Below are 22,071 nucleotides of genomic sequence, written 5' to 3' on the forward strand. Positions count from 1 at the left end.
ATGGAATTCAAATACTAAAACAAGACAAACCTGCAGCGATTAGTAAAATATACTGCACCTCATGCAACAAACGAACCCGTTCCTCCCCTAAAGGAAGTGGTCGAGGCCATTTCAATAGCTCGCGCAGTTGAGGACCTGAAAAACAAAGATCAGCTCACCGTTTCCTATCGATATGAAGGGCTAACGAAAGAAGAAGAAGAAGAGGAAGAAGGAAGAAGGAAGAAGGAAGAAGGAAGAAGGAAGAAGAAGAAGAAGAAGGAAGAAGGAAGGAAGAAGAAGAAGACCTGGGGTGTTGTTTTAACGGAGTTAACGTACCACGTTAACAAAAACTGACGGGAGATAACGGTAGAGACCATTTTGAAAACGAAATAAAAGTTTAATGACTGTATTGCAAGTTTCAAAAGTTGGGTAACCAAAATACTAGCGTCCTAAAAGTTATGGGACTATTTATATACTTTACTCTTAAATTATATATGTAAATTAAATAATTATACTTATTTCATAACAAATAGTACTCCATTATTAAAAAAAACCCATTAGATTATTTTATGTATGTTTAAAAATACATTTTAAAGGCATTAAATATAAGATAAGACTTATAATTAAATTGATATAATTATTTATGAAATACATTGAAACTAGTTGATGACCTTATTGTATAAAATAAATAATTAAATAATTTATTTTCAACATACATACAATAATTGTATGTGAAATTTGGTATATTTTAATAATTGTATATTAAATTTAAACATATTTATAGAATTATTTTATAATTTAAATTTGAATGTTGAATTAATTAGAATGCGTATGCATATATATAAATGGTTATATTATCATATATTTTAAATATATTTTTAATAATACATTTAATAATATAGAATGAATAATTAAATAGTTTCTTCCCGGCATATATATATACACACATATACAACGATAAACTTAGGGGAGCTGGTTGGGGCGGTCGTCTTTATTAAAAATTTAAAATTAATATATATTTTAGATTTTTTTATGTATTTTCTATTGAAAATCTATTTTCGTCCTTAAAATTTTATAAGTTCAAGTTATTTCTTAAATTTTATAAGTTCAAATTCGTCATTCTTATTTAAAATTATGCGTTCGTTCCTGCGCACATATATATGTTTTAATACTAGGTTCGAATAGAGACAGAGAGATTATTCATAGGTGTTATGTTTAAACAGAAGGAAGGGATGGCAGGCTCAGCAATGCAAGTAGTGAACTCAGCAAAAGAAAAAGAACAGAGAAAGTGATGTTTCAAAATTTCAAAGTTTCAACATTCAATAATAGAAGCTCTGCACGTTTCTTACTGTTGCACCATCCGCTGGTGCTTCGCTATTATTGACTCCATGTAATGGATTATATATACAAAAATTTTTGCTTATCTAAACTTAATTTATATTTAAATAATGTTTTTTATAATAATATTGACATTTTCAAAAACTAAATTTTATTAATTAGATAGTAATTTAATTGAAATAGCTAAATTTATGAGTAGTTGGATCCAGGATAGACTATGATAAGGACAGATGGGGCGATCACCCCATGAATTTAAATTTACTAGATATTTTAGATTTTTTAATGTATTTTTCTATTAAAAATCTTTTTTTTTCCTCTAGAATTCTATAAGTTTAAATTTGCCTATTTAAAATTTTATAAATTCAAGTTTACCTTTTAATATAAAATATTATGTTTGTCCCTAATTGGATGAACTCGAATGGTGGACTTAAAAGAGGAGTGTCTATTTTGGATGTAAAAGTTAAATAATTAGTTATTTTATTTTAAGAAGAAAGTAATAATCTCGTGATAAGTAGTATTAGAAAGGGTTATTAATTATTTAATTTTACATTGAATGCTTCAACGCATAAAATACAATAATTTCATTTTACAAAGAAAACAATTCTTCTTTTTAATAATATGAGTGATTATAAAGTAGTAATTGTTCATAAATTTTCTTAATCATTGACAACTCATACATCCTATATAGACACAACTAATTAAATTTAGGGTCCTTTTGTATCACTTAAAACATTTTTTGAAAAATATTTTCCTTAAAATGAATTATATTTTCTGGAAACGTTTTACGGTACAAATATTAAATACAATAAATAATATTATTTATCATAAAAAAACATAATATTATTGTTTTTTTAAAATATTAGAATACTTTATTATTATTATTAAAATATTATTTCTATAATTTTATTAATAAAAATATTAAGATTAGTACATTCTATTGAAATAAAAAATATTATAAATTATATTAATTATTTATTAAAGTAATAGTATTATATTATATTTTAAAAGGTATTAATTAATATATTTTAAATATCTTTATTAAAATATTATTATTTTATTATATTAATATTAAATACATAAATAGTAGTACTTATTATTAATAATTTAATAATTTTATTTTTATGAAATTAATAAATAATATAATTTTTATTAATAATTTATTATATACTATTAAAATAAAAACATAATATCTTATATTATTATAATATAACTGAATATATTATTATAATATTAAAAAATATAATAGTATATTATTAGAAATATTAATAAATATATTTTAAATTTTTTAATAATTAATATTTTGATTAAAATGATATTAAAATATTATATTAACATTAAAATCATAAAATTAAATTATTTTGAGTATTTATTATTTGAAGTGAAAAGTTTAGAAAATGACTTACGGAAAATAGGCCGTAAAAAATTTTTTCAAAAAATTTAAAGAAAATTCTATTGATCAGGAAAATGTTTTACGTTGACCAACCAATTTTCTCTAATTAAATATTAAAAAAAAACATTTTTCAAAAAATATTTTACACGTAACAAACATAATCTTAAAACATATAAAGCCACTCAAGGAAAGATAATTCTAAAACTTATAAACGATGTAATTAATGACATGTTTTTTTAAGAACAAATTAATGACCTCGTGGATCAACTAAAACGGTAGACTTGACAGAAAAGTGTCTATTTTTTGGGTGAAAGAGTTGAACGTTTGACTAATGGGATAATTTTCAGTTGTACGTAGCTAGTGTGTGTTGACAGAACCTTGTTAATTTAATCAAATTGAAGGATTTACATGCATGCATGTGTACAATATATATACATATGTCGAAGAATATCGAGCTTTCTCGTCATTATTGCTGACGTTCGAGACAACAAATTGGGGTTTATTTCTCGACTCCTGTCCTCTATACGATGAAATTAATCGCAACCCATCTCTGTTTTCAACCATCCATTTTGACTTCAAACCACAAATATTGTAATTTATAGGTTAATTCTTGTATTTTCTACTAATTAAATATTTAAATTACAATAGCGTGGTTTGAAGTCTAAAGTTACAATTTGACGGCGCCAGTGAGTGGGCACGGGTTCCCAAAAATGACAAATTTATTGCCTAGGCCTTCTAGATAATGTAAACTAGTGTAACTTAAAATTACACTTTAATATTTAAAATATACTTAATAATTTTATGATTTAATTCTTTTAAAATTTGTAAAATTTAAAATCAATACAATGATAAAATTTTAATTGGACTCCTCAAAAATTTTAATTGGACTTTATTATCTAAATTTTAATCTCAGGGTCCGTTTATTTCTCTGTAATTGGTTTTTCAGAGAAATGTTTTCCTCATTTTTCTAGTGTTTGGTTGGCGAAAAATAGACGATCAATGTAATTCATTTTCCTGGTCAACTGAATTTTCTTTGCATTTTCTGGAAAATGACTTACCATCTGATTTCCGTAAGTCATTTTATGAACTTTCCACTTTAAAGCATAAACGCTCAAAATATTATTATTATATATATTTAATATTAATATACTATTTGAGTATCATATTAATAAAATATTTAATTATTAAATTATATTTATTGATAATTTTAATAATATAATATTATATTATATTTTTATAACTATATTTTTATAATATATAATATTATAATTGTATTTTAATAATATATAATAAATTATTAATAAAATTAATATTATTTATTAATATCATAAAAATAATATTATTGAATTATTTGAATATTTAATATATACTCCTTAAAATATAATACAATATTTTTATTTTAATATTATAATTTTTAATTTTTTAATAATATTATTATTTTAATAAATAATTAATATAATTAATAATATATGATTCTTATTTTATCAAATAATTAATATAATTTATAATTATTTTATTTTAATAAAATATAATAATCTTAATATTTTTATTTATAAAATTGTAAATATAATATTTTAATTATAATATTTACATATTAAAAAATTATTCTAATATTTTAAAAATAATATTATTATTTGTTAACATTTATTGTATTTGATGTTTTTAATAAATAATTTTTAAAGAATTTACCAACCAGTAAAAAATAAATTACACAACATTATTCAATTACCGTAAAATAATTTCCATAAAATACATTCATTTTACGAAATTTTCTTTCCGTCAAACAAATTATCCTTTAAATATATAGTCTTCATTCATAGTCTAAGTACTTTAAAACAAAAAAGTCGACATAGCAATTATAAAGTGTGATTCACGTTTCCAATTCCATTGAAGAAAAGATCTTAGCCCATTGTTTTGAATACAAAAACGATTTTACAATATGAAGGATAAAGTGTAAACTAGGTAAACTAATTTTTATGCTTAACTTTGTTGGTATTTTTATTTTAGTCATTCAATTTAAAAAAAATAATTTGATCATCGAACTTTCAAATTTTATTTATTTTGATTACTTAATAGTTAAATTTTTAACGCTGTTTATTTTTCTATAAATTTACGTGAAAATACACACATTCAAACTAAATTAATCAAGTCTTAATACACAAATAAGTAACTAAACTGTACCTGGAAATACAATTTGGTTCCTAAAGAAATTTTCACTACAAGTAGGTGCCTAAAGTTTTCAACGTTACACTTTTAGGTGTATGGACTGTAATGACCTTTAAATTTGAACGTTATCTGACACATGTCATGCATATAAATTTTCAAAATTTATTTTATTTAAAAAATTAATATTGTATTTTTAAACATGAAACCTCAAATTTTACATTTTTGACGCTGGTCAGCCACCGTAGGTCCGTGGCCATCACCTTTAACACCATCATAACTGTCTCGCAGTCGCGACCAAAACCAAGTTCCCCATCAATTGTGAAATTGTGTCGATCGTCGTAAAAAATGCCGCGAAAGGGCGACGAATTTTTAAGTTTTTCATTTATGTTTTTTTGATGATTTCGACACCTATAGTCGTTCGTACGTTACACGGCCGCTACCGTTGTGTTCACCGTCGTGTTCCAAACAAAACCAGACCCATGGTGACCATTCGCCATCGGAGGTGGGGTGATGTGAGGGAAAGGGACGACGAGGGGAAGGGGTTTTTTTAGTTTTTTAAAAAAAAAAATATTTTTATTAGTGAAAATAAAAAATTAAAAAAATATAACGGTAAGCACCTAAAAATTTAACGAAAAAACATTAGTCCCTATTTTAAACGAAAATTTCTTTAATCACTAAAACGTATTTCAAAGTATAGTTTAAACACATTTTTTTTACTTGAGCCTAAAATCAAACCGAAAAAAGTATTTTTTTTAATATCATATATTAAGCCTCTAAACCACTATTTTGATGCTAACGTTATTTTGGAAAGGGAAATGCAATTTAACTGGAATAATGAGCATCGGCTTTGAAATTTTATGCCCAGCGGTGAAGGAAAATCATGTCATGGCTACTACTAATTGTTTTGTTGGTCAAAGATGATGGTATACATCAAACAATACTATATTAAAGTCTTAACTGATGTGTATGATTGTCAATATATGAGAAAGACAGCGTCACTCCTATACTTCAGATTCAAAATCCCTGACTTCAGTAATAGAAACCAAATATATTACAATCGATTCACAATAATTTTAAATAAAATTTTTTATAATATGTTTTGATTTTATTTTCGTAAGATTTCTTCTCTCAATTTTAAAAGTATGGATTTGTCTTCGACCCCGTTGTTATATGATTATTATGTTGATCTAATCTTATTTTAAACTTTTAAACTGATTTCATTATTCTGATAGTTTATTCAGTCAGTTTATATATATATATATCGTGTTTGAATTATAATAAAATCAATTGTGAATGCATTATTGTGTTCTATTATTATTATATTAGTACTGATATTGTTTATTTTTTATTGTCGTTAGCAGTATTTATTTGTAATCTTAATTTGGATGGTTAAAAGGTAATATCTGATTAGAAATTTCTTAAATGATTGACGACGCACACAAATACTACAGACGTAGTTGCTCGAACTCAAGACCTCTGAGAAGAACGATAGTTCATTTTGCTACTGAATCCACGTGATCGATTCATCTGTAATCTTAATGTTTCTACAGCAAGTTGATTGAGCTTAACCTATGACGGATAAAACATACTTCAATTTTAGAAAGTGTCTTAATCAGTGTTTTGAAAACCAGGCCGGACCGGCCGGTTCAATCAGAAACCGCTGCCTTGTCCGGTCCATTCTACCCCGGTTGAACCGATTCTAGTGAACCGCAAGGAACCGTTCGAACCGGCTTTTAACCGCTCGAACCGGATCGGACCGTGAACCGGTTCAACCTAAATTTTTTTTATTTTTTATTATATGTTTTTAGTATTTTATTTAATTTTTTAAATAATTATGACGTCGTCCGATTCGACCGGTTGAACCAGTGAATCGGTAGCACGACCGGTTCGCTGACCGGTCCGGTTCTGAAAACCGTGGTCTTAATTTAAATCTTTGAAGTTGAATGAATCGATTAAATAGTGTAAATCCCTAAACCATGGTAAGGGAAAATGAAGTGATCGGCTATTGTTTAAACGGGTTAGTCAAGCTCTTTATTTGACTTTAATTTCACTAAAAGAAAAGGGGGGGGGGGGACATTATTTTAATATAGGTGTCGGGATCTTCATGGGATTTATACTTTATAGTTTTATGACTATTTTGACTATCAGTTTGGCGTTTGAATTGTAATGGCGTCTGCCGGATGTCATGAATCATGTGTTTTGGGCTCGAGTTTCTCTTTAACGGTGATTTGGGCTACTGTAGCCCATAATATCATCTACTTAGCTACGTGGACTAACCCTTAAAAAGAAATTCGAAAGCTTCCTAGGAGGGGCCCTAGCCCCGATTAAAAAGATTACTATTGAGTTGGGTACGACGAGTCACTTAATCCGCATCTCTATTGGCTTGACCGGTGGCGAAGCCATAACTTGTGTAACTCTGAAATATAAATTCTTTCCGATTAGTTATTTATTTATTGATGGTGTCTATCATGAAATCTGAGTTTTTTTCAATTAGTTATTTATTTTACGGACAGTCCTGAAATTTTATTCGTACTCATTCCATTTGAAAGTTTTATATCGTTATTGTATCTGTGTCCACCTTAGAATAATTTTAGATCTGTCACTTTGATAAAACTAAAAAATTAGGTCATACAACTAACCAAATAACTCGGAAGGAGAATGTCTTTCTCAATAGTAGTAAATTCTCAATGATTTTTATAATTGTCGTTAAGCTATTAACGAGAATTTGTTATGGTTTGCAGGAAAAAGGAGAAGAATAGAGAGAAAAAAGCACGAGAACAGAAGAATGAATAAAGATGAGAAAATAGATTTCATTCACAAAATGCATAACGTCGTTCTACAAGTGCTCTTAATCAAGTCACACTCGACTTAATTGTGGGTGTCGTGTTTTGGTTGAGTAGATGAGTGGTGGGCAGAGCCGGATATATTCGGGAGCAGCCGGATCTACAGCTCAGGGCTCCATTTTTTATAAAGGGTCCTTTTTGTTTTCAATTTTATAAATTGTTCATATTTTCTAACTTCATTATTAAAAGCTCCTATTATTTTTAAATTTTATAAAATTGTGTTCATTTTCTACTTTAATTATTAAATGTTCAATTCTATAAAATTCTCAAATTTTCATCCCTTTCTTTATTTCTCTCATTAATTCGATTAACTTTGAAATTAAATCTATTTTTTTTTATCTTTTCCAAATCTCATTCTCTAATTTATCAAATATCTTTTAACTCTTAGTTTTCTTCAATCTTAATCTAAAGTAAAATAATATACTATTCTTCATTTTTTTATTGTTCAAATTCAAACTTTATATCATGCTCACATTCAATATTTTTTGTTCTCTTAATTGTATTTAAGATGTTTTATTAATAAAACAATAAAAATAACATATTTGATAAAATTTAATCATTTTCTATGATTTATTAATATAATTTTAAATTAAATGTTTAAAATAATAGAATATATTTTTATTTTATAGAACCTATTTTTAAGTTTTAACTCAGGACCCAAAAATGTCCGAGAAAACTCTGTTGGTGGGTAGTTTTGAGTGAGGGTGAGGGTAAAATCATGGATGAGGGTGACATCAATGAGGACAAGAGATTTTAGCGATCCATGCCATGGTACAATATTAATAAAACAAGTAATTTCAACCCATCTTTCATGATTTAACGGTTGAGTTAAACTATTAGTACTTAAATAAATAATTGGGTAAATTATGCATTTAGTACTTAAACTATTAGTTTTGACCTGTTTTAGTATCTAAACTTTCATTTTTTTTCTTCAAAATATAACATTTAATTCATTTTAGTACCCCCATCATTAAAAACCTAACGGATGGGTTCATTGGTCACCTCGTCTATCGTCGTTGGTCCTCACATCCATCGGTCAATGAAACTCAAATTTTTCAGCTCGTACCTTTTCAATCCCCCTAAATGTGGGACTCTTTGACTTCTTCATCATCTGATCTCCACCGTCAACCATCTGATGGGCTTGAAATTGGATTATGTTGGTCGACTAATCATTTTCTCATGATCCACCGTTCGAATTGGTCGTCCGTCCATTGAAGCTATGATTCGTCAGCCTGTCCATGAAGTTTTTAATAGTGTGTATTAAAATGAAACAAAAACTAAATGTTAAGTATGATTTTGAGGAAAAAAGTTGAAATTTTAGGTACTAAAATGGACAAAAACTGATAGTTTAAGTACTAAATGCATAATTTACCCTAAATAATTTTAGTGACTAAAATAGGAATGAGGAAAAAATTCAATGATAAATTTTTAATTTTCCTTTATTTAATTTATTGATTGAAAAAAGTTTGATGATAAAATTTTAAATTATCCAAGTTTTAATTTATCATTCTCTATTATTTTATTTAAAAATTATAAGAAAACACTATTTTAATAATATTGTAATATTACATAAGAGTTAAATAATTTTAGTGACTAAAATAGGAATGAGAAAAAAGTTCAATGATAAAGTTTTAATTTACCCATATTTAATTAATTGATTGAAAAAAGTTTAATCATAAAATTTTAAATTATCCATATTTAATTTATCGATTCTCAATTATTTTATTTAAAAATTATAAGAAAAACACTATTTTAATAACATTGTAATATTATATAAGAGTTATATTCTTCTCATGGCGAAAACGATATGAGCTAAAGCAAATGTATATATGCTAAAGACGCCCATAAATTCAATAATTATTATCATCTCAAAGTCATACCCTCGTATATTTGGAAACAACCAAATTTTCTTTGCTATGCAAATACTGGTGACGGAGTTGCAGAAGCCACGTTTTTGGCTCTACTCGATTGCAAGGTATCTTGTTTCAATGGAATTAAGTTCTATATAAACCCATCGCATTTCTTCTTTTAACAAACATCGCTCCCTCGCTCTCATTCCTCCAGCTTCCTTCTTCTCGTGGTTTCATGTCACCCTGCTAGGTACTTGTCCTTTTTTCCCATCCCTTTTCAAAAAACGGGTTTTTGTTTTAGAAGTGAAATGATCGTATGGAATGTTGTTTTGTTTGCAGATAATCTATATTTGATTTTGAGAGATGGGAGCTGAGAAAACAGAAACTGCAATGGACATGGAAAAGACAGTCGTTGCTCTTGAAGCCATGAACAAGGAGATTGTTGATTTGGTACATGTTCTTTTCTTCCCCCTGCTTTTATTAAGTTCTTCTGATGCTAAAATCTTCGTATGTTCGAACGTAAATCTATAGTGTAAGATAGTTAACCATTGGTGTTTGATTGATGCATGACGAATGTTTGAAGAAATGTAACACGGAAATCGTTTGAATTTCTTGTCCTAGTTCATATAAACTTGTCCTTTGATGTTATTCATTCAGGAAAACATACCAGTTGAAGAGGTTTTTGAAAGCATGAAATGCACAAAAGAAGGTTTAACTTCTGATGAAGTACAGACGAGGCTTGAGCTTTTTGGTTACAATAAACTTGAAGAGAAAAAAGTAAATTAAATCTTCATTTTGTAGCCGTCGTTGTTGTAACTTTTGTCCTAATTATGCAATCAAACTGAGTTTTGTTCTTCACTTTCAGGAAAATAAAATACTCAAATTCTTGGGATTTATGTGGAACCCTCTATCATGGGTAATGGAAGCAGCCGCTCGTATGGCCATCGGTCCTGCACATGGAGGGGTAAGTTGATACGTTTGTGAAACGAGTGAAAATCTGATACACCTTTGATTTCGGAATCGGTTGCTAAAAGCCTTCTTTCGTTGCAGGGAAAGTCAACAGATTACCATGATTTGCTTGGTATGGTAATCTAGGACTGCTTGTTATCAACTAAACAATCAGTTTTATTGAGGAAAACAATGCTGGAAATGCTGCTGCTGCACTTATGGCTCGATTGGCTCCGAAAGCAAAGGTTTTACGTGATGGGAAATGGAGCGAAGAAGATGCTTCGGTGTTGGTTCCTGGAGATATTATCAGCATCAAACTTGGTAATATTATTCCTGCCGATGCCCATTTACTCCAAGGAGATCCTCTGAAAATTGATCAGGTTCCAAGCTTTGTTTACATTTGATGAGTGTTCTGAATCGATAATAGTTGCTCATTAATTTTTGATTTTATGGATTTATTGCTGCTGATTTAGTTGTTTTATACTTATTTTCGTGCAGAGTCTTACTTTTCAGAATTAGTGCATTCTGTATTTTTTTATTATTTGGTCACGGAAGGAGATATGGGCACGACTCTGAGCATGACACAGTCTGACGTGATAGTTTCTAGAAAGTTCAGTCAGTAACAGTTTTCTAAAAGATCTAGTCAGCGCCTTCTAGAAAGTGAATGGGCATAGATATCTTATGAGACTTATTTTAAAATTTTAAAGTTTGAGTTTAAAAAACATTTGAAATTATCTCTAGGAATATTTTTATTTTAATTTCTATGTTTATCTCTAGGGTTTTATAGGCTATAAATCCCTCTTAGTGTAAGCCTAAATTCACAACTCAGAATTTACCTTTCTTCTTCTCTTTAGTTTTATAAAGTTATTTATTTTCTTTTCAAGTTTTCATTTTTCTTTTATTTTAAGTTTTATTTTTAAACATACTAAGTATGACTTTTGTCATGCTTAGCTAATTTTCTCATAAGCCGAGAGCTAAGTGATGACTTAATTTCAACGTGAGAATTGAAAAACACTAACTTCGGAATATCTCTCTCAATCTCTGTGCTTATTTTTTGAAAATCAAAACAGTTTTCAAAATCAAAGATTGACTTTGGTCAAGATATTGTTCGATTAAATGTGTGGGAGGAAGAATCGGCTTATTGAAAGCACATTCGACTTCCTAGGAACACACTTGGCAAGATAGCCTTGCCAAGAGGGAATTGAGATCGAAATTAGTAGTTATTGAAACAATAATTCGAGTCGGTCTTCACAATCTTAAGCGGTTATTGATTTACGACAATTGATGTTGATCATATCAATTTTCGAAGTCGGAATCAAAGATTTTCTTGGGTATTTGGTATACAAAGAAGAGTCACGAGAATTGCCCTTGTAGACAAAGTAACCGACGTAAATCCCGAAGAGAAAATCTAATTTGATGATCTGAAGGAAATTAAGTCAAAGCGAGGCTTGAGGTTGTTTTTATCATATTCATTTTCAACTTTACATTCTTTATTTTTACTTTAAATCACTTTTTATTATTTATTTTTTTTACCAAAACCCCCTTTTATTACTTATCGCATGGTTTAAACCATTTAAATAGAAATTTAAAATTTTCTAAGTCCCTGAGAATCGACCATTACTTCTCTTTACTACTTATTTCCTTTATTTATTAATTGAGAAGAAGGAATTTATTTTGACATCAAAACGACAGTTGTTAAATTGGCGCCCGGAGAGTACGCCAAAATTAATAATTTTTGTTTGCTTTTGATTTATGAACAGGACAAACCCAGGCAAATTAGTGTAGTACGAATCGGAAATCGAAGCCAGAGCTCGAAGACTTCACACACAGACGCTTCGGGAGAGAAGGAGACAACAATCAGATCCATAATCGAATTCAGAATCAAGTTCAAGCGAATCCGTTAATACTTAACCAAATTTGATGGCTAATCCTACTATCAGATAGTTAGCCGCAGATACTACTGAACAACATCCTTTGTGCATTGATTTTCCTCAAGGCTAAACTTCATACTATTTAAAAACTGGTCTTATTCATTTCCTCCCTACCTTCTGCGGATTACCAAACAAGAATCCACATAAACATCTCACGAAATTTCACATGTTTTGCTTCAGCATGAGACCACGGGGAGTAACATGGAAAATAGTTGGAATCAGAGCTATCGGATGGGGATGGTGCGACGTCATTTGGATTTTCAACATTTTAACTTATTTACTGCTTGATCCTATCAAGTTTGGCCATTGTTTTGAAAACCGGATCGGCCGATTCAACCGGGAACCGCTGCCTAGTCCGGTTCAATTTGCACCGGTTGAACCGCTATTAGTGAACCGGCCAGAACCGTTGAACCTTTCGAACTGGACCGGTTGAAAACCCGAAAAAATCGGAAAAAACCGCCAATTTTGTTTTTTTTAAATTAAACCAAACGACATCGTTTGTTAAACGAGCTAAGTCGAACTCGAGTATTGCTGAGCTCGACTCGAACTTGAAAACTTTAAAAGTAAGCTCAACCCGACTCAAACTCACGAGCTAAAAATTATCAAGTTCAACTCGAACTCGAAATATAATATTAAAACTTGAACTCGAAAAGGCTTGAACTAAAAAAAAATTAGAAGCTCGATTGAAATCTAAAATTCGAGCTTGATTGAAGTGAAATAATAGTTCACTCAATGCTCACCAAAAGGCTCCATGATTTTGAATGTCAAATTACCTCTATTATTTATAGAAGTTAGTTGGGATGCTCTTCTATGTTTCTTAACCATGTGAGATTGTTTTGTTCTCATATTTTTTCTCTTTAGACTTTTTGGATGCTCTTTTATGTTTCTTAGCCATGTGGGATTGTTTTAAAAAAAATTAAACCAAACAATATCATTTTGTTATATTTTTTAGCCCCATATTTATTTTTTAATTATAGTTATATAATTATATTTATTATTTAATATTTTTTACCTTAAATATTATGTTGTAGTTAATTTGAATCATTTTGTTTCACTTGATTTTATGGTTTTTAACTTATATATGTTATGATTTGCTGTGAATATGACTTGTGATATAAAAAATTATTTTTTATTAAATATTTTTAGTATTTTATTTAATTTTTTAAATAATTATGACGTCGTCCAGTTTTTTCAACCGGTCGGATCGATTCGACCGGTTAAACCAGTGAACTGACTGGTTCGCTAACCGGTCCGGTTTTGAAAACCATGAGTTTGGCGTTCGATATGTACTCAGCGGAAGAGCCTGGGATCTTGTGCTTAACCAAAGAGTAAATATAAAACAGTTCCCTCACTATGTTTCAATTGTTTCCGTTGAAGCTGACATGTGATCTGAATATGGGGTTTGACTATTTATTCTCAAACCGCATTCAATACGCAAAATGACTTCGGTAAAGAGGCTCGTGAGGCTAAATGAGCTGCTGAACAGAGAACACGCCATGGCCTACAGACTAACGCGGACGCTAAGATTTTCTCCGATAAGCATACGTTTAGGGAGATCAATGTCATGACAGAAGAAGCAAGAAGGCGTGCAGAGATTGCCAGGTATTCGACTTCACCCGATATACGCATATGCATGCTCGAGTTCGAGTCACATAGTAAAGAATTATGCTATTTATGAAACTAGTTCTATTTTCTCTCTCTCCGTGATATGCAGATTGATGGAAATCCATACACTGAAAGGCAAAGTGGAGTCGTTTGCCAAGTTGAGGGGTTTGGATATCGACGTGAACCCACATTACACAGTATGATATGTATGAGAACAGGTTAGTCTTCTTCTTCAAAGTCTCGATGCCACCTCCAATTCCATGTGCTCAGTTCCTTCCTTTTTTGTCTTTTTTTTATTTCTTGAAATTGCTGTATTCAGATATTACTTGCTCATAAAATGCATTTCGAGCAGTGATTTTCTGCCAATTGATTGCCAGCGATTCTCCATGTACCCTCAATAAAGAGCCTTCAATGCTAAATATCATCATTTACAAGCTATAAAAACACGCGTTTGCCTTCTTTCTTTCTTTTTACTGTTGTTTTGTTTCAATGCAAAACATTGTGCCCCAAAATGTTTTGGCAACCGTCACAAGTCGCATATGATCAGCTGTCTTCTGCAAAATGCTGGCCAATATATGAATTACAAGAGCCAAAAGAAAAATATTACTTTGGGTTGTTTTCTTTTTCATTTTTGTCAATTTTGGCAGTCTTATACTTGTTAAGTTCGAATTCATTATGAAAATACCATTATCTTTTTGGGGGGAAATTAATACAGTTTAGACTTTGAGTGAAATATCAGAAACCTAAATGATTTTACATTTTATACCAAACAAATTGATCTTGAACTCCACTTTATCTGTGCAAACGCTTGCGTGATCCATGCAAATTCTAAAGAGAAACAAGAGAGTTGCTTGAATCGAGTTACCAAAGAAAACCCTTTCTTTTTCTTTTTTATCTCTACCCCTAAAGTTGTTACCTTTAAGCTTTGTAACCTAATTTGGTTATTGGGAACTTCTTCTTTCTGGTTTATCTGCCTCATTCAAGTTTTATGATATTATGCTAAAGAGTGGATACTTTTTTCTCTCTCTAGTTTTAATGTTTTGTTTTGATTAATTTGGATCGACTCAGGTCGTACATCTAGTATTAATGGGTGAATCTTCAGTGGAGATTTTCTTCATACACAAAAACTTGAACCTAAGATCTTACTTAAACGATATCAAGCTGCTTACCACTTGAACACATCCTGTAGATAAATAATTGTACACTGAATGGCCTTTGATTCCTTATTGGTACAGCCCATCGTGATTAGTGTTCTTGGTTTGATGCAAAGAATGAGAAGCTTGAGAAATAGGTTGAAGAATCAAGGTTAGAATCAAAGCGAAATTAACCTAAAAAATTTCACACGCAAAAAAATATATAACTGATTCGATTTTGTATACTTTCGTAAATAAAAAAATTAATAATTAATTATAAACATAAAAATTATAAATGATATATATATAATATCTCATATATATCAGAGAGCTCGTTATATATCATATTCATTATCATTTTACTTTTTTCTCATTCGGATCGAATTCAGCTAAAGATTGCTTACGCTTCCGATGATGAATTTTACTGCGACGTTTGCGATGGGAAAATATATAGATGGGTTTATGGACGAGGTATGTAAACATTTCGAACGTTGGCAAGTAAAAAGTTTAAAATAAAAGGATTAGATTCAATAAAAAAACATAATATAGGGACATGTTATGGAATTTGACTAAATCATTGACGATCCCGATGGAAGTAAATACAGTAGTAATGATAAGTTGATCCCGATAAGATAGGGGTTGAATTAAATTCACAAGCTACAACAGCTAAAGTAATCGATATATTCAACAAGCAATCTGAACGTGTGACAAATATTTGCGTCTCATCGGATTCACAAGTCCGTGTTTTTCGCTTAATTTTCACCAATCAGAAGCCTCCAAGCTCCAACCTTTCTTCAACCTTTCAACCAACAACTCCCTTCGAGAGCTCCTGCAACCAAAACCCAGAAATCACGAGAAAGAAATAGAATCATTATCTCAGAATCCATGGCTTTTCCCTCTAAATTCAATGCCTTTATCTCCTTTCTTGTATTTATTACGATCACCCCATTTTCTCATTCGATCCCCTTCGTTGTTATCCATGGTAATTGTTGTCTTCTTCATTTCCCATCATAGTCTTCCTATATCAAAGCTTAAATTTTTTGGGTTTTTTCTCTAATTTTGTTGTTGTTGCAGGGATCGGAGATCAGTGTGCCAATCGTGGAGTCAAACGCTTCACTGAACTTCTCACTAACTTCTCTGGTTCTAAAGGATATTGTTTGTATGTGTCTTAAGCTTTCTTTTCTTTCACTTTCCTTTTCCTTTTTTACAACATATCGACTTGATATTCCTTTTCACTCATGCAGAGAAATTGGAGATGGGACATGGGATTCTTGGTTTATGCCTCTTGAAGAACAGGTAAAACTTCTTACATGATGAAAAAGATTCCATTATTATTGTCTGGTTTCCTCTTTTTAACAGTTTTTGTTGCTTGTTTGCAGGCAAACGTGGTTTGTGAGAAGGTGATGTATTGTTCTGGGTAATTTGTTGGTTTGGAGTTTATCTTCCCTTTGACAAAACTCCATTTTGTTATCAACAGGTTAAGCAAATGAAAGAACTGAGTAATGGTTACAACATAGTTGGTCTCTCCCAGGTGCTTTTTCCAATTCAGTTCACTAATTGATGCAGAAATACTTCATTTGTTCATTTTTAGTTCCATTTAATAGCATTGCTTTTGCTAGGATTCACATATTGTTGTTTCCTCTTTCCTTAATCCACACTTTTATTTACAATCTGCAAGGATCTTTTTGTATAGTATATCATCACATTGAGTAGGGGAATTGGTAACAGAAACTTAGAGCTTACATGTCAGTGCTTATACCTCACCCATCCGGTTGATTTCACAATCATCGGTTCTACTTATCTTCAATCCGTCAAATGAATTCAGAGAAGTTAACAAATAGATAAACGAAAATGCATCTAAAAGCTTTGTTGATCGTGTTGGTTGTTTTTATAGTTTGATGCTGAGAGGCCTTGCATTCATGGACTATCTTTCTCAAATATTTACTTTGTTTAACAGGGTAACTTGATAGCCCGGGGCGTTATAGAGTTTTGCGATGGTGCGCCACAGGTACGAACCGGCTTACGATAGAGCTTCTATTTATGGGAAGATTATCTAGTTGGTTTATGGAAAAGGGAAAGATTAACTTCTTGATCATGTGTTTACTGAATCTTTTCACCGACATTTTTACATGTTTTGTGCTCTATTCATTCACTATGTGTTGAATGTTTTAGGATTTATTTTTTTCATATGAACTGAATGTTCAGGACGATTTTCTGTTTCTGCATGACAAAACAGGTGAAGAATTTTATCTCTTTAGCAGGGCCTCATGCTGGTACTGCTTCTGTTCCTCTGTGTGGTGTAAGTGTCATGCTACCCTTTTAGTTGCTTACTGGTAGTATTGATAAGATGTCATGGTAGATAACCGTCTATAGTCAACGCGAAACTCCTTTAATCCTATCTGGAGCTGTATTGCTTTCGTATTGCAGTCTGGTTTTCTGTGTCTGATTGCGGATAAGCTAATCAAATCGGAGATATACAGCGACTATATCCAAGTAACCTGCTTCTCCCTAAGGCTTTTTAATCCATACACTCATCTTTCTTCATGATTTTGATGAACAATGCAATTTCTCAATATTAGTTTAATACATTGTTAGTTTTATCAGTTTCATGTATGTGATTTGCCATTTTGCAGGCTCATTTGGCACCAAGTGGTTATCTAAAATTGCCAAACGTGAGTAGCATACGATGATTAACTGCTTTACATATTGTTTCAATTGATTAAAACTTACATGATCATGTCAAGTTTCAAATCACATCTTAACTTCCAGGATATACTTCATTATTTGAAAAAATGTCGATTTCTTCCGAAGCTTAACAACGAACTCCCAGATGAAAGGAATTCTACTTATAAGGAGAGGTTCACTGGCTTGCAAAACTTGGTACTTATCATGGTAAGCTGCAAAACATGCATTTAAGCTTTCCAAACACTGATTGGACCGTTGGCGGCTTGCCGGCTTCTGTTCTTTTGATTGAGTAGCTTCTCTGAATATCTGCAAAGTTATCTTATAATCCGGCTCATCTTCGACTTGAACAGTTTGAGCATGACACTGTTTTGATACCAAAGGAAACATCTTGGTTCGGGTTTTACCCAGATGGGGCCTTCAAGCCTGTCATTCGGCCTCAAGATGTACGGTATTTGTCCATGCAGAAACTGAATTATGTGTTGATGTATGAATTCGACCTACACCTGATACATATATCTAGGCTAGCAACAACTTGTGGTCAGATCAATGTTTTACAATCTGTTCATGCAGTTTCTAGTCGATAATTACTTACCGTTACCGATGCAGACAAAGCTTTACACCGAGGACTGGATCGGGTTAAAAGCCTTGGACGACGCAGGAAAGGTCCACTACATTAATGTCTCGGGTGGTCATCTCGGAATCTCCAACGAAGACATGAAAAAGCATGTTGTACCGTTCTTGAAGGATCAAGTGTCAACGGCTGATAGCGTTCGGAGTAGTTATGTTGAAGTTTATGAACCTCATCGTAAGGTCATGTTAAACCATAAGAGAAAGGAAGCAGTGCCTTTGTTGCAGGAAAAAGCACCATCCGAACTCGTACTCGAAGGATCGTCATCGTACCGGTGGCCCCCGTCGGTCCAAAGCTTCATCGAGGAATTACTTGGACTTACAGAAGATTAAAGCCATATCCTTTACAGAGTATTATTTGAATCAATTCAGTAGAGGTTATTTAAAGATCATCTCCACGTTGGTTTGAAATTAAAGATTATAGCCTTACCAGCTTACCCCTTGTAAGGATAAACCCGAGTAATTTATCATATCATTTGATGAAATTTGTATTGATATATAACCTGTGTGGTGTCTGCAAAGACAATCTCTTTACAACTGCTTTCGTTATGAATACATACTGTCTTGAACAGCTTGTCTGCCAGCACCGAAATTAGAGTCAAAATGAAGAGATATGAATTTGAGCATCCTTCTAACACTTTACAGACAAAATTAGAGTTTATTTTGGCGTTATGGGCGTAAACGAATATAGCGTTCAGTGAATCCAATTATCCACCTATTTTGCTCCTTTCGGCGGGTTCCCCTTTGCAGCGTACATGCAACACCTCCAGCGCATCAAATCCGATCATTGACCCATTTTGTGCCTTTCGGCGGGTTCCCCTTTGCAGCGAAGACCGCAGCCCTTTTGATTTCTGGCTAGCTGGACAAAGTACCCTAAATTCAATGATTTTGTTCATGAGAATTGGCGCTTCGATGCACTCCATATAATTTCTCTAATATCCTTTCTATTTAGAACGGGGATGTTTACGGTAACATTTTCAAGGAGGAAAAAAAAGCTTAAAGCTCAGCTTGCCAGGATCCAAGAGAGGCTTTATAGGAAAGTTGATGACTTGACCCTCGCTGAGGAGTTTCAAATCCAAACCCAACTTGAGGAGCTTCTTGACCATGAGGAATTACTCTGGATTCAAAAATCGAGATGTGCTTGGATAAACGAAGGAGATCGTAACACCAAGTTCTATCATAGATGTGCACTCTCAAGAAAGAAGTTGAGCATCTTGAATCTCTCTTATTTGCACCCGATTAATTTGTGTAGCGTGCTTTACAAGTTGTTAATGAAGATTATTGCTAATCGTATTAGGGTTATCTTCCCTAATTTAATTGCTCAAAACCAAGCGAGTTTTATTGCAGGAAGAAACATAACCGATATTATTCTGGTGGTGCAAGAAGCGATTCATTCCATGCGAAGGAAAAAAGGTCTAACCAAATGGAAGACGGTGAAGGTGTATTTAGAAAAAGGCCTATGACCGAGTTGGATGACACTTTCTGTCTGATTCTCTTGTTGACATCGGGTGCCCGTCCACCATACATCGCATCATTATGGAAGCCATTACCACCTCCACTATGTAGATTCAGTGGAACGATTCTCTTTCAGATCAGTTTAAACCTACAAGAGGAATTCGTCAAGGATGTCCTCTTTCCTCTTACCTTTTCGTTCTTTGTATAGAACATTTAGGTCAAAGTATCCATTAAGCTATGGATGTCAACCTTTTGGAGCCCTTGATCATGTCTCGTGGTTCTCCTCCTCTTTCGCATTTGTTTTTTGCTGACGACTTGATCCTTTTTTGCAAAGTTAATCTCGGTCAAGCCAATCTAATGAGAGAGATTCTTGATCAGATCAGCTGATTCTCAGGTCATAAAGTTAATTCAGCGAAAACGGGAATCTTCTTCTCTGCCAATATGAGGGAGGATGAGGCCTCTACGATTTGTAATTCTCTGGGTTTCCAACTCTCGACAGACCTTGGTCAATACCTCGGTGTAGACAATATATTTTTTCATTTATTATTATTATTATTATTATTAAATAATTTTTTTACAGGCCCAAACCAGAACCCGGCCCAGTTACATAACCCAGAAACCCAAATCGGCCCAAATGTGTAACCCTAAATCCATTTAGGATTTGCATCTCAGCTCCAGCCGCCATCAACCAGAGACCGTTGGATCTGATGAGATCCAACGGTTAGAGGTGGTTATATGGGCTAAGGCCCGCGAGCTACCCGTTTAACCCGCGGCCCGTGCGGATTTTGGACATCAAAAACTGAAACTCGTTTAAATTGCGGGCTTTTTAGCCCGAACCGTTAAACCCGCGGGTTTAATGGGTATAACCGTGGGTAGCCCGCGAAGCCCGCAATAGTCCGCTTAATTTAAAATTTATAAAATTTTAGAGAAAATAAACTTAAAGAATTTTATAGAAAAAGAAAATAAATTACATATAAATATGATGTTACTTATAACCATTGTAGTTCTTAAATTTATTAGGGCATTTGTCATAATTCTACCGTTGTTTGATATTTTTTTTCATTTACAATGTATCAAATTATTCTTCATTTTAAAAAATAAAAGTTAAAAGATTTATATAATATTTTAGTCTTATAAAATTTACATCATTATCACTTTGGTATTTAAATATTTTTTTATTTAATTTTGACCTTTATTTTTTTCATAAAGTATGTTATCCATTTTGTTCTTTAATTATAAAAAGTCACGTGATATTATAATAATATATCACATGACACGTAATATTTGGATTAAAAATAAGAAAGAAAAGTAAAAGAAAAAATTGAAAACATACTTTTCAACTTTTAAAGGCTTTTACAAAAGAAAAATTATTAGATTTGTATAATGTTTGACTTTGTTGAATTTTTCTATTTGAATTTCTGCTTGCAGACACTTCTGTGTCTTCATATTATAGTCTTGAATAATCGTGTTTTATAAAAGTATAATGTGGTTATTGTTTTATTTGTTTTTCAATTTGATGATATAAGTGAATATTGTTTTTTTAATTTGAGTTTAAGTAATTATATCGTTATATATATTAATGATTAAAAATTAAAAAAATATTATTTTATAATCATTTCCGACTATTTAAAATAAAATTTAAATATTATTTATTATTTTGACGGTGTTACCTTCCTTTTTAAGTTACTAGATCATTTTTAAAGGTGTAGCAAGTTAGAACATTATTTTTTTATTGCATTTAAAGCATTTAAAATTATTTTTATTTAACGGACGGGCCATGGGCCTTAAAATACAAAACCGTTTATGATTGCGGGCTTTTTAAACCGCTCCGTTTAAGCCCGCACCGTCAAAACCCGCGGACTAAACGGGCGGGTAGCCCGTATACCCACATCTACCAACGGTCCACAGATGCCCCAGAAGGAACCCTAGGGTTATGATACCCTAGGGACTACGCCGGTCACCACCGCTCCTCGTCTCAGCCAACTGTCATTCCACGCCCAGCCGTTTCAACAGGAATCCAAGGAGACTGTCCACGTTATGGCTTTAGGGTGAGTCACCACTTTAGGTTTTGTGACTCACCGAATGATGCTCTATTATCCGGTCCGAAGCAAGCACCATGGT

At 31.7% G+C, this 22,071-nt stretch overlaps 1 protein-coding gene, 1 long non-coding RNA gene and 1 pseudogene across 3 annotated transcripts; 2 read left to right on the forward strand and 1 right to left on the reverse strand.

Moving 5' to 3' along the window:
• Positions 1-356, reverse strand: part of LOC120173170 — a 1,050-nt pseudogene extending 694 nt beyond the window's left edge.
• A 13,650-nt stretch (positions 357-14,006) lies between these two features.
• LOC120173108 lies at positions 14,007-14,473 on the forward strand. The gene is made up of 3 exons (XR_005521024.1): positions 14,007-14,047; positions 14,160-14,256; positions 14,289-14,473. It is a non-coding gene; the product is annotated as an uncharacterized LOC120173108 (long non-coding RNA).
• Positions 14,474-15,827: 1,354 nt separating this feature from the next.
• Positions 15,828-20,531, forward strand: LOC120173051 (palmitoyl-protein thioesterase 1-like). Of its 2 annotated transcripts, none has more exons than XM_039180345.1 (13): positions 15,828-16,165; positions 16,258-16,342; positions 16,428-16,479; positions 16,563-16,583; positions 16,661-16,714; positions 17,141-17,191; positions 17,420-17,482; positions 17,611-17,676; positions 17,817-17,855; positions 17,953-18,075; positions 18,219-18,311; positions 18,439-18,837; positions 20,493-20,531. In XM_039180345.1, the coding sequence occupies exons 1-12, from the start codon at positions 16,069-16,071 to the stop codon at positions 18,826-18,828; spliced, it is 1,134 nt and encodes a 377-aa protein (XP_039036276.1). In that variant the 5' UTR covers positions 15,828-16,068; the 3' UTR covers positions 18,829-18,837; positions 20,493-20,531. The 2 variants fall into 2 exon arrangements, with proteins under 2 accessions (XP_039036276.1, XP_039036277.1); XM_039180346.1 differs by having other exon boundaries at positions 15,830-16,165; positions 18,475-18,837.
• The last annotated feature ends 1,540 nt before the right edge of the window (positions 20,532-22,071 follow it).

The sequence above is a fragment of the Hibiscus syriacus genome, unplaced genomic scaffold (assembly GCF_006381635.1).
Source record: "Hibiscus syriacus cultivar Baekdansim isolate YM2019G1 unplaced genomic scaffold, ASM638163v2 tig00111941_pilon, whole genome shotgun sequence".
NCBI classification, from domain to species: Eukaryota; Viridiplantae; Streptophyta; class Magnoliopsida; order Malvales; family Malvaceae; genus Hibiscus; species Hibiscus syriacus.